Source organism: Coregonus lavaretus (assembly GCF_964263955.1).
Source record: "Coregonus lavaretus genome assembly, contig: HAP1_SCAFFOLD_288, whole genome shotgun sequence".
Taxonomy (NCBI): Eukaryota; Metazoa; Chordata; class Actinopteri; order Salmoniformes; family Salmonidae; genus Coregonus; species Coregonus lavaretus.
The window spans coordinates 495,675-509,324 of record NW_028165217.1 but is presented as its reverse complement, the minus strand read 5'-3'; the positions used below and the strand labels follow the sequence as shown (position 1 = coordinate 509,324).

The window sequence follows — 13,650 nt, the reverse complement described above, 5'->3', positions numbered from 1 at the left end:
CAATTCTGAGGTCTTGGCTGATTTCTTTGGATTTTCCAATTATGTCAAGCAAAGAGGCACTGAGTTTGAAGGTAGGGCTTGAAATACATCCACAGGTACACCTCCAACTGACTCAAATGATGTAAATTAGCCTATCAGAAGCTTCTAAAGCCATGACATCATTTTCTGGAATTTTCCAAGCTGTTTAGAAGCACAGTCAACTTAGTGTATGTAAACTGACCCACTGGAATTGTGATACAGTGAATTATAAGTGAAATAATCTGTCTATAAACAATTGTTGGAAAAATTACTTGTGCCATGCACAAAATAGATAGATAAAACTATAGATTGTTAAGAAGAAATCTGTGGAGTGGTTGAAAAATGAGTTTTAATGACTCCAACCTAAGTGTATGTAAACTTTCGACTTCAACTGTATATACAGTCATTAAAACTCGTTTTTCAACCACTCCACAATATATAGTACGAGTCAAAAGTGTGGACACACCTACTCATTCAAGGGTTTTTCTTTATTTTTACTATTTTCTACATTGTGGAATAATAGTGAAGACATCAAAACTATGAAATAACACATGGAATCATGTAGTAATTAAGAAATCAAAATATATTTTATATTTGAGATTCTTCGAAGTAGCCACCCTTTGCCTTGATGACAGCTTTGCACACTCTTGGCATTCTCTCAACCAGCTTCACCTGGAATGCATTTCCAACAGTCTTGAAGGAGTTCCCACATATGCTGAGCACTTGTTGCATGCTTTTCCTTCACTCTGCCATCCGACTCATCCCAAACCATCTCAATTGGGTTGAGGTTGGGGGATTGTGGAGGCCAGGTCATCTGATGCAGCACTCCATCACCCTCCTTCTTGGTCAAATAGCCCTTACACAGCCTGGAGGTGTGTTGGATCATTGTCCTGTTGAAAAACAAATGATAGTCCCACTAAGCCCAAACCAGATGGGATGGCGTATCGCTGCAGAATGCTGTGATAGCCATGCTGGTTAAGTGTGCCTTGAAGTCTAAATAAATCACAGACAGTGTCACCAGCAAAGCACCCCCACACCATAACTACTCCTCCTCCATGCTTTACGGTGGGAACTACACATGCTGAGATCATCCGTTCACCCACACCGCATCTCACAGCGGTTTTAACCAAAAATCTCAAATTTGGACTCCAGACCAAAGGACAAATTTCCACCGGTCTAATGTCCATTGCTCGTGTTTCTTGGCCCAGGCAGTTCTCTTCTTCCTATTGGTGTTGTTGGTGAACACATAATTCAGGAGAGGGAGTACAAACCATCGACGCTAGACAGAGAGGAATTTGCTTAATGCAAAAAGGCAGTTTATTAAAACAGAGAGATCTTGTCCTGCTCAAGCTACATGCATGGACCCCAATCAATTGCCTCTTATGGAGACAGTTGAGAAGGATGTTTTAACAGAGTTTACAGCATTACTTTATACAATGTAACATAAAGGAAGGGGTCCTTCTTCTAGTCCCTTGATTGGTTCCCGAGGCGTAGGAGGCGGGTCTGCTCTGTCCAGAGCAGATGCCCCATTGGTGCACGGCAGAGTCCTCTGCCCTTGGCACCCGACCAGTAGACAGGGGAGTTGAGAATGAGTGTGCGTGAAAGTGAAATATTGTGTGTGTCCAGGGAACTCGTGAGGAGTATCTGTTGGTTTATGGCCGGAGGTGGGGGTGTTGTCCTATTATCGCATTCCTAGGCCATCTGGTGAGAAGATAAGGTGTTCTCCTGTCCTTTGTTCTCTGACCTGGAACAGCATTTATTGAAAACAGGCTCCAAATGGGTCTTACAGAACATTTTAGTCAGACCAATCTATAACAAATTATATTTACTACGACAGTGTCCTTTAGTAGTGGTTTCTTTGCAGCAATTCGACCATGAAGGCCTGATTCACACAGTCCCCTCTGAACAGTTGATGTTGAGATGTGTCTGTGACTTGAACTCTGTGAAGCATTTATTTGGGCTGCAATTTCTGAGGCTGGTAACTCTAATGAACTTATCCACTGCAGCAGAGGTAACTCTGGGTCTTCCTTTCCTGTGGCGGTCCTCATGAGAGCCAGTTTCATCATAGCGCTTGATGGTTTTTGCGACTGCACTAGAAGAAACTTAAAAAGTTATTGAAATGTTCCGTATTGACTGACCCTCATGTCTTAAAGTAATGATGGACTGTCATTTCTCTTTGCTTATTTGAGCTGTTCTTGCCATTATATGGACTTGGTCTTTTACCAAATAGGGCTATATTCTGTGTACCCCCCTACCTTGTCACAAAACAACTGATTGGCTCAAACGCATTAAGAAGGAAAGAAATTACACAAATTAACTTTTAAGAAGGCACACCTGTTAATTGAAATGCATTCCAGGTGACTACCTCTTGAAGCTGGTTGAGATAATGCCAAGAGTGTGCAAAGCTGTCATCAAGGCAAAGAATATAAAATATAAAATATATTTTGATTTGTTTAACACACTTTTTGTTACTACATGATTCCATATGTGTTATTTCATAGTTTTGATGTCTTCACTATTATTCTACAATGTAAATAATAATAAGAATAAAGAAAAACACTTGAATGAGTAGGTGTGTCCAAACTTTTGACTGGTTTTGTATATATACACACAAAAACACAGTCATGAGAAGCACAAATAAAACATCACAAATCACCCAGAAAAACCTGTTACAAATAAGTCCCCAATCAATACTTTAAATTGCCAGAACAGATGTGTAAGTTAGAAGATAATTCATAGGCTGGGCTACTAATCCACCATTCGTATGCTAGCCTATATATTAGTCTACTTTAGGCGACCACCACCTGCCATGCTGACGCACGTGTTGTGCCAATGAATTGAAGTTGAACATCGCCAAATGCGTCAGTTTAATTAAATGTGCAATAAAATAAATACAAATATATCGTGTAGCTCAGTTGGTAGAGCATGGCTTTTGCAACGCCAGGGTTGTGGGTTCGTTTCCCACGGGGGACCAGTATGAAAAAAAAAAAAAATAATGAAATAAAATGTATGCACTCACTAACTGTAAGTCGCTCTGGATAAGAGCGTCTGCTAAATGACTAAAACGTAATGTAAATAAAAAAGTATAGTGCCTAGGCCTATTTAATGAAACATTTGCTGTTGATGTAGCCATCAGATTGCAAGCAGGGAATCCCCATTTCCCACTGAGCTCATTTTTGGAAATGGAAAGTTCACGTTCTCTTCCGTAAACGCATATCAAGTGCGTTGTCCAGCAGCTCACATCAGCAGGACGGGGGGGCTTCTAACATTTCCTACATTTAAATATTAGTCCTATGGGGACACTTACACATTAGAAGCACAAGTGATCATGGTAGCCTTTTTAAAAGGCCCTTCTATTGTCTAGACATGATGTTGAAATATCTTTACGCCTAAAATAAAAACCACCAGGCTTCCGTCATAGACTCAACTGAATGATTTTTTTTCCTTCGAATTACAAGGGGCAGTTTTTGTAAAAACGAATCCCGTGACAATCTTCCTCTGAAATAAAGCACATGCTGGGATAATAATTACATAACCGTCTCTAGCAATACTATAGCTGTACCTCTCTCCCCCCTTCAAACTTTCCTTGTCAATTAATTTGATAGGCAACATTATTTTAGCATTATGCTACAATGTAGCCTAGGCTACTTTCTGGTGGACTACAGCCAAGATTTGAAGGTGAGCCTAGGTTTTGAATACCTTTTTCGGAAAGGAGAAATGTAATTTGAAGGTGTCTGAGGTGCGCTGGTGGCTTTGATTGATGGTTCCTTTTAGGGTGTACACTGCCTTCAGAAAGTATTCATACCCCTCGACTTATTCCACATTTTGTTGTGTTACAGCCTGAATTCAAAATAGATTAAATATATTTTTTTCTCACCCCATCTACACAGAATACTCCATAATGACAAAGTGAAAATATGTTTTTAGAAATGTTTGAAAATGTTTTGAAAATGAAATACAGAAATAACTAATTTACATAAGTATTCACACTCCTGGGTCAATACTTTGTAGATGCACCTTTGGCAGCGATTACAGCTGTGAGTCTTTTTCGGTAAGTCTCTAAGAGCTTTCCACACCTGGATTGTGCAACATTTTCCCATTATTCTTTTCAACATTCTTCAAGCTCTGTCAAATTGGTTGTGGATCATTGCTAGAAAACCATTTTTAAGTCTTACCATAGATTTTCAAGCAGATTTAGGTCAAAACTGTAACTAGGCCACTCAGGAACATTCACGTTCTTCTTGGTAAGCAACTCTAGTGTAGATTTGGCCTTGTGTTTTAGGTTATTGTCCTGCTGAAAGGTGAATTAATCTCCCAGTGTCTGGTGGAAAGCAGACTTAACCAGGTTTTCCTCTAGGATTTTGCCTGTGCTTAGCTCCATTCCTTTTTGTCCTGAAAAACGCCCCAGTCCTTAACGATTACAAGCATGCCCATAACATGATGCAGCCACCACTATTCTTGAAAATATGGAGAGTGGTTCTCATTAATGTGTTGTATTGGATTTGCCCCAAACATAACATTTTCTATTCAGGACTAAAGTTAATTGCTTTGGCACATTGTTTTATAGTTTTACTTTAGTGCCTTGTTGTAAACAGGATGCATGTTTTGGAATATTTTTATTCTGTACAGGCTTCCTTCTTTTCACTCAACTAGGTTAGTATTGTGGAGTAACTATAGTATGTAGAATGTTGTGGAGTCATCCTCAGTTTTCTCCTATCACTTATTTAAAGTCACCATTGGCCTCATAGTGAAATCCCTGAGCGGTTTCCTTCCTCTCCGGCAACTGAGTTAGGAAGGACGCCTGTATCTTTGTAGTGACTGGGTGTATTGATACACCATCCAAAGTGTAATTAATAACTTCACCATGCTCAAAGGGCTATTCAATGTCTGCTTTTTTAAATGTTTACCCATCTACCAATAAGTGCCCTTCTTTGCGAGGCATTGGAAAACCTCCCTGGTCTTTGTGGTTGAATCTGTTGTATTGGATTTGCCCCAAACATAACATTTTCTATTCAGGACTAAAGTTAATTGCTTTGGCACATTGTTTTATAGTTTTACTTTAGTGCCTTGTTGTAAACAGGATGCATGTTTTGGAATATTTTTATTCTGTACAGGCTTCCTTCTTTTCACTCAACTAGGTTAGTATTGTGGAGTAACTATAGTATGTAGAATGTTGTGGAGTCATCCTCAGTTTTCTCCTATCACTTATTTAAAGTCACCATTGGCCTCATAGTGAAATCCCTGAGCGGTTTCCTTCCTCTCCGGCAACTGAGTTAGGAAGGACGCCTGTATCTTTGTAGTGACTGGGTGTATTGATACACCATCCAAAGTGTAATTAATAACTTCACCATGCTCAAAGGGCTATTCAATGTCTGCTTTTTTAAATGTTTACCCATCTACCAATAAGTGCCCTTCTTTGCGAGGCATTGGAAAACCTCCCTGGTCTTTGTGGTTGAATCTGTTTGAAATTCACTGCGCGACTGATGGACCTTACAGATAATTGTATGTGTGGGTTACAGGGATGAGTAAGTCATTCAAAAATCATGTTAAACACTATTATTGCACACACTGAGTCCATGTAACTTATTATGTGAATTTTTAAGCACATTTTTACTCCTGAACTTTATTTAGGCTTGCCATAACAAAGGGATTGAATACTTACAGTATTGACTGAAGACATTTCAGCTTTTCATTTTTAATTAATTTGTTACAATTTCAAAAAACATAATTCCACTTTCACATTATGGGGTATTGTGTGTAGTCCAGTGACAAAACATCTCAATTTAATCCATTTTAAATTCAGGCTGCAACACCAAAAATGTTTTCAAAAGTCAGGGGTTGTGAATACTTTCTGAAGGCACTGTATAATAATAATAATATAATATGCCATTTAGCAGACGCTTTTATCCAATGCGACTTACAGTAATGTGCGAGTCCGCTAATTATCTCTATGTCCATTCAGAAAGTTTCCTAAAGTAGAATTTATGTAGTAATAAAAAAACACATAAATCACAAAGTCTTCATAATTCGTAAAGGTCATGTTAACTGACTGATATTATCTGATAGAATAAAACGTATAAGATCTCCTAAGCCTGTGTCAACCTAAGACCCTATTTTCAGCGTTTATTCCAAAACCGTATTCTTTCCAAATTCCTTTTTTCCCATAGGGATGGCTGAACGAACCAGAGGTAAATCGTTAACGGGTTTTAGGACTACAAGCTGGCGAGCTCTATTGACTTGACTGGAGACACCCTTTCTATTCATATGATAGACACTGCCTTCTCACAAGGGAATTACTGCAGCAGGTCGTAACTGCATTGTTTGTTGTTGTTCTTAAGATTCTAATTCTATATTGCGCCAAATTTGCACGCACCCCATGTACCATTACTGTGTCATGGAAAATATTCGTTATTTTCCAACTACCAATCAGCAACTGCGTCATAAATACGACTGCACACTGAGCATTGAGATTGTCGAAAGGCCAGTCTCTTTGGCAATGACAAGGAGTGGCAACGAGTGGAATGTTCGCTAAAGAGACAGGGACTCAGGCTAGTGAGACATGATGCCATCAACAGAATATGATGAACTGAAATCCAATTGTCCAAGAATTGTATTATTGTGAGAACTGGTGAGAGGTCCTCTCCTAGCTTCTAATCTTCTTCCCTTTTCCCCCTTTTCCCAGACAAACGGAACTGACGCCATCTTCTCCAACAGTTTGTTCATCTACCACATTCACAACGTGTCCTTCACCCGACCCGTGAGTGTGCCTTTCTCCTGTGTCTATCCTCTGGAATCAGAGACCAGCCTGGATGTGGCCATCAAACCCTACCTGTCGTAAGTGGAGACATTACAGTAAACAATGTAGAACATGGACAATGTAACACAATGTAACACATTGTAGAACATGGATAATGTAACACAATGTAACACAATGTAACACAATGTAGAACAATGTAGAACATGGACAATGTAACACAATGTAGAACAATGTAAAACAATGTAGAACAATGTAGGCTAATGTCAAGTTGCGTCAATTCAAATCTGGTATAGGAACAAAAAGAGGTCAAATAGAATAGACTAAAATAGACTATTATTTTAATTAATGCAAACACTTGAATGGTAAATATGATGTTCGTATATACGGGCCCACTGAAACACCACGCAGGGCAGTCAGAGAACTAACTTTTTCAACCCAAGGTTCTTCTTTAATACTCTGACAGAGATAGGTCCTGCTCCAGGCTGGGCCTGTCATAGTAGAGGCTGGGTGTGGTTTAAACTTACCCAACCTATCGATGGCGCACAGGCTGGTCCCAGCCCCTTGGCGCTTCACTGTTGCCGGGCATTAGTTGTTATCTTTACAACTTGTCTCGAGTCAGCAACCTCAGACATAGTTTGTCCTTCTTCATTGTAGCAGTACACATGTCCTTGAGCAGTTTAACAAAGAGGCAGTGTGTGTGTGTGTGAGTCACAAGTCTTATCTCAGCCTACCCCCTAACGGTTCCTCACATTAATCACAGCTTGTTATGTTAAACAATCTATATCAGTACAGCACAAACCTATTATGTTTAATCATTAATGTATTCTTTCTAAGCTAGTCATCACATCTAGTTGTAAGAGAATAGATCCCCACACTAACACATGTCAAACTGTCAGTATTCTGTTAATGCATAGACAGTTATTACTCTAAAACGGTGTTTCTTGATGATCCTTTAGATAATTAAGAGTTTTGCCCCTCTGTCCACTCATCACAGTACTGGTTGTTCTTGTTATTCCACGAAAATACTCAGTTGAAGCTGGCTGTGTAATAGTGTTAGCTTATAATATTAATAATAATAATAATTTAATATCTTGCCTATGTAAAGTGACTTTGGGTTTCTTGAAAAGCGCTTCAGAAATAGTGTATTTATTATTATTATTATTAATAAGAATAACAATTAATTGTATTTATCCTGTAAAGTGCATTTGTCGCACCCAAGGCACTGTTTGTCGTTCATCATCTCTGACTGCATCTCTTATTAACTAAATCTCCTATTCACCCCTTTGACAGGCTGAAGGATGCCAAAGTCGGTAAGGGCTCCAAAGTGGGCTCCAACATGACTCTGTACCGCAACGACAACTTCACAGAGGCTTACCCAGCGGGCGGAGTCACCTTGCCGGTGGGTTCCGTGCTGCACGTGCGTGTGTCCGTAGAGGAGTCAGAGACTGAGCGTTTTGTGGTCGTTCTGGAGGACTGCTATGCCACGCAATCCCCCGACCCTGAGGACATCATGCGATACTACATCATTCAGAACAAGTATGTGTGTGTGTGTGTCTTGGTTCATACTCAAGGAACATATGGAGGAGGTTTTCCCATTAAGCCTAGTCCTGGACTATAAAACACTTTAAATGGAGTTTCTCCATTGAGAATGCTTTTTAATCCAGGACCAGGTTTAATCTGTGTCTGGGAAACCGGCCCCTAATGTTTATGTATTTTGTGTTGCGTTATCTAACTTAAACCCTGGCCCTCCCTGTTTCCTAGATGTCCGACTGAATTCCGTCAGGTGAGGGTGGAGGAGAGCGGCTCGTCCCTCAGGGCTCGCTTCTCTGCTCTGCTGTTCCTCTACCAGGGGGACTACCGGGACGTCTTCCTGCACTGCAGACTCAGCCTTTGTGACCAGAGGAGCTCCTCCTGCACTCCAGTGAGTCCTGCATCTTTCCCGCTGGCTCATCCAATCAGTTTGTGGTCTCTCTCTGGTCTCACTCAGTTTGTGGTCTCTCTCTGGTCTCACTCAGTTTGTGGTCTCTCTCTGGTCTCACTCAGTTTGTGGTCTCTCTCTGGTCTCACTCAGTTTGTGGTCTCTCTCTGGTCTCACTCAGTTTGTGGTCTCTCTCTGGTCTCACTCAGTTTGTGGTCTCTCTCTGGTCTCACTCATTTTGTGTGTAGTCTCTCCGACTCTCCTGAGGCTCTCTTGAGTCTTTCTGTATCCACAGCACCTCAGAGTAGGAGTACTGATCTAGGATCAGGTCCCCACCTGTCCATATAGTCTTATTTATTATGACCTAAAAGGTGAAACTACTACTACAGCACTACTACTCTGAGAGGCTTCGTGGATACGGGCCCTGGTCTCTCTGTCTCAGTGTCTGGTCTCTCAGTATCTGGTCTCTCTGACTCAGTGTCTGGTCTCTCTGTCTCAGTGTCTGGTCTCTCTGACTCTCATGAGTCTCTCTGTCTCAGTATCTGGTCTCTCTGACTCTCCTGAGTCTCTCTGTCTCAGTATCTGGTCTCTCTGTCTCAGTATCTGGTCTCTCTGACTCAGTGTCTGGTCTCTCTGACTCAGTGTCTGGTCTCTCTGACTCTCCTGAGTCTCTCTGTCTGTGTCTGGTCTCTCTGTCTCAGTATCTGGTCTCTCTGACTCTCTCTGGTCTCTCTGTCTCCGTCTCTGGTCTCTCTGACTCTCTGGTCTCTCTGTCTCAATGTCTGGTCTCTCTGTCTCAGTCTCTGGTCTCTGTGACTCTCTCTGGTCTCTCTGACTCCTTCTCGTCTCTCTCCTCAGGTGTGCTTGAAAAGGAAATACCGCTCTGTCACCCCCTCCGTCCCCCTCGAACCCCTCACCATCGGACCAATCACCTGTGAGTATGACCTCCTTATAAGTTGTCAATCAAAACGAATGGTTTTGATCTCAGTGATGGACACTCAGGTAAATAACTAACTAACCAACTAAATAACTAAATAAATAACCGTATATTTGTTTTTGACTTTCAGGGTCCCAAAATGAAGATTGAACTTCCTGAATCCCTGTCATGCTTCCTGTATCCTAAATAAACAATGCATCCAATTATCGAAATTATTTATGTGAAGTTCATAAACCTATCTCACCTATACATAATTTATGATAAACAATGCCATTTCATATTTGACATACATCCAGTTATTAAAAATGTTCTTTTAATGATATTTTTATATTCCTCATAGGGCTAGAATGATTGGTAAAATATTTTATTTTGAACAAAGACAAATTTGTTGTTGAACCTTTAACTAAGGCTTGAGGACAGAAAGTGTATGTGCTGGACACTGATGTTTGATATGTGAAAATAAATGGACATATAGTTGGGATTATAGCAACACAAACATCTCCCTTTTCTAGTTTGGACTGCAGCAAGCACTTTTATTTGAAATAAAATTGTATTTAATCATATTGCTCTAAAATGCTTTGTATGTGCAATAATTTAATAGTGTTAACAAAGATGATAAATGTATTTATCAATGTGTTAATGTGTGGTCCTCTGTAGCTCAGCTGGTAGAGCACGGCGCTTGAAACGCCAAGGTAGTGGGTTCGATCCCCGGGACCACCCATACACAAAAAAATGTATGCACGCATGACTGTAAGTCGCTTTGGATAAAAGCGTCTGCTAAATGGCATATTATTATTATTATTTATTAATGTACGAATAATGTACTGGGCATGTACTTTACCATTGCTATAGCTTAGTTCTTTCTCATTTTGTATTTGTATTTATTATGGATCCCCATTAGCTGCTGCCAAGGCAGCATCTACTCTTCCTGGGGTCCAGCGAAATTAAGGCAGTTATACAATTTAAAAAACATTACAATACATTCACAACAGATTTCACAACACATTAAGTGTGTGCCCTCAGGCCCCTACTCTACTACCACATATCTACAATACAAAATCCATGTGTACGTGTGTGTATAGTGTGTATGTTATCGTGTGTTTGTATGCATGTGTCTGTGCCTATGTTTGTGTTGCTTCACAGTCCCCTCTGTTCCATAATGTGTATTTTTGTTTTTTAAATCTAATTTTACTGCTTGCATGAATTCATTGATGTGGAATAGAGTTCCATGTAGTCATGGCTCTATGTAGTACTGTGCACCTCCCATAGTCTGTACTGGACTTGGGGACTGTGAAGAGACCTCTGGTGGCATATCTTGTGGGGTGTACGTGGGTGTCTGAGCTGTGTGCCAGTAGTTCAAACAGACAACTCGGTGCATTCAACATGTCAATACCTCTCACAAATACAAGTAGTGATGAAGTCAATCTCTCCTCCACTTTGAGCCAGGAGAGATTGACATGCATATTATTAATGTTAGCTCTCTGTGTACATCTAAGGGCCAGCCGTGCTGCCCTGTTCTGAGCCAATTGCAATTTTCCTAAGTCCCTCTTTGTGGCACCTGACCACACGATTGAACAGTAGTCCAGGTGTGACAAAACTAGGGCCTGTAGGACCTGCCTTGTTTATAGTGCTAAGAAGGCAGAGCAGTGTTTTATTATGGACTTCTCCCCATCTAAGCTACTGTTGTATCAATATGTTTTGACCATGACAGTTTACAATCCAGGGTTACTCCAAGCAGTTTAGTCACCTCAACTTACTCAATTTCCACATTATGCATTGCAAGATTTAGTTGAGGTTTAGGGTTTAGTGAATGATTTGTCTCAAATACAATGCTTTTAGTTTTAGAAATATTTAGGACTAACTTATTCCTTGCCACCCATTCTAAAACAAACTGCAGCTCTTTGTTAAGTGTTGCAGTCATTTCAGTCGCTGTAGTAACTGACGTGTGGCATGTCGTTGGTAAATATTGAAAAAAGTAAGGGGCCTATACAGCTGCCCTGGGGAATTCCTGATTCTACCAGGATTATGTTGGAGAGGCTTCCATTAAAGAACACCCTCTATAGCAGGGGGTGCATGGAGGAATGGGCCAAAATACCAGCAACAGTGTGTGAAAACCTTGTGAAGACTTACAGAAAACGTTTGACCTGTGTCATTGCCAACAAAGGGTATATAACAAAGTATTGAGAAACTTTTGTTATTGACCAAATACTTATTTTCCACCATAATTTGCAAATAAATTCATTAAAAATCCTACAATGTGATTTTCTGGATTTTTTTTTCTCATTTTGTCTGTCGTAGTTGACGTGTACCTATGATGAAAATTACAGGCCTCTCTCATCTTTTTAAGTGGGAGAACTTGCACAATTGGTGGCTGACTAAATACTTTTTTCCCCCACTGTACATGGTTAGTTATAACAGAATAGCAGAGCTTTGCCTCTATCATCTCCCTCTCTCCAGAACAAAGATCCACTCTCTCTATATATACACTCTGTTACAAGTCTCTCCACAAACATCTGATAATCATCATGGGCACTCCCATTCTTTGATGTTATTACTCTTTACCCCAAGTCAGTATATCCTGTCCATCCATCATGCTATCATAAACATCAGTAATCTCCTTTGACATAACGGAATGTAGACTCTGTGGCGCCAAGCCAATTATCTAGTAACTCTAACCTGGTCCCCACGATATTATGACATGACATCATAACACTATAAAAACCTCATATCAGAGCCGAACTCGTACGACGAAGCTGCTGCTGGAGTCAGCCTAGTTGGAGTTAGCACCGCTGTCGCTGACACAGGCAGTCCCAGCGATGAAGGCGCAGGTAGATAAGGCACCAGTGCAGCGAAGCTATTCCTTATGTCAATCTGCTCCGAACCTCTTTCAGTCACTCCGGTCCGCTTAGCAGCATCCCACGACTTGTGAAATGGGACCAGTGCTGATTGGAACACCCTTCTTGCTGTTCTCCGTCTACTTCACTACAGGATGGAGGAGGAGAAGCAGATGGAGACGACTTCCTTGGCAGGCAAGTTCCAGGTAGCACAGGCCATTCGGATAGGGACAGATGACAAGGCTGGGAAACATCCATCAGGCCCAAGCGGCGTCCTGCCATAGGAGTTGAGAACGAGAAAGTTCTCATTTGCATTTTCCCCATAAATTCGTGCAAAATTGAGATTTGTTTGCTAAGCATAGCCACCTCATTCCTGTAGTCCTCCACTAGCAAACAATTTCCGCACTGGATCTCCGGATTGTCAATATTGTCCCGGACAAGAGTGTAAAATAAACACAGCTTCTACAGCGCTGGAAACGTTCATTAGCTATTCCAGGCGAAGTGGGCTCTATTGCAACCTAGCTAGCTAGCTGGCTAGTTGGTAGCAGGTGTTGACACAGGTATCTGAGTTCTTGAGTTCCGAAGTTTTCGGCGTTGAGTCGGTGTCTCCCGACAGCAGCTGGCAGGGAAACACTAGAAGCACAATGAGGGGCTATCCTGATCACACTCACACACTGGGAATAAGTACTTTCCTTTAGCTAAAGCTATTGCGAGCGTTGTACGAGTTCCCTTCGGGTAGTCTGGCTCGGCAGTAGTCTGGCTCGGCTGTAGTCATTGGGATCAGTCAAGACAATGATGAACCAGTAGGTGTCAGTATTACCACAAAAACTCTGGTAGAAGTCTGCAACGTCACGGCAAAACAACAGCAGACTTAGAACGAGGAAACAAATGTTATAATTCCAATGAATTACGTAATTAATTAATTAAAAGGAAAATTCCATTTCTTTTCAACCTCATTTTCATTATTTCCAGCACAATACCGTTGTCTACATATGTGGAAACGGCGCATTTCTACATTTTGTAGAAACAAATACATGTATACATTTAAAACGTTCTACCTGATGACATCATCAAAAGTTAAAATATGTTAAAAACATTGGCTGTGTTCCAAAATGCGCACTTGCATTCTCCTGTTCTTGTCATACATACTCCTGCTCCCTCCCTCCAGTGCTCGATGTCGCAGGTC

General features: G+C 40.9%; 1 protein-coding gene across 1 annotated transcript in view; it reads left to right on the top strand.

Moving 5' to 3' along the window:
• The window catches only part of LOC311116126 (pancreatic secretory granule membrane major glycoprotein GP2-like), a gene marked incomplete at both ends in the record, with an annotated part of 43,860 nt that overhangs the window by 5,269 nt on the left and 24,941 nt on the right, over window positions 1-13,650 (top strand). The window contains 4 exons of the mRNA XM_084191257.1: window positions 6,701-6,852; window positions 8,066-8,311; window positions 8,537-8,696; window positions 9,552-9,627. Coding sequence (XP_084047383.1) covers window positions 6,701-6,852; window positions 8,066-8,311; window positions 8,537-8,696; window positions 9,552-9,627 — 634 coding nt within the window. The remainder of the gene's footprint in view (window positions 1-6,700; window positions 6,853-8,065; window positions 8,312-8,536; window positions 8,697-9,551; window positions 9,628-13,650) is intronic.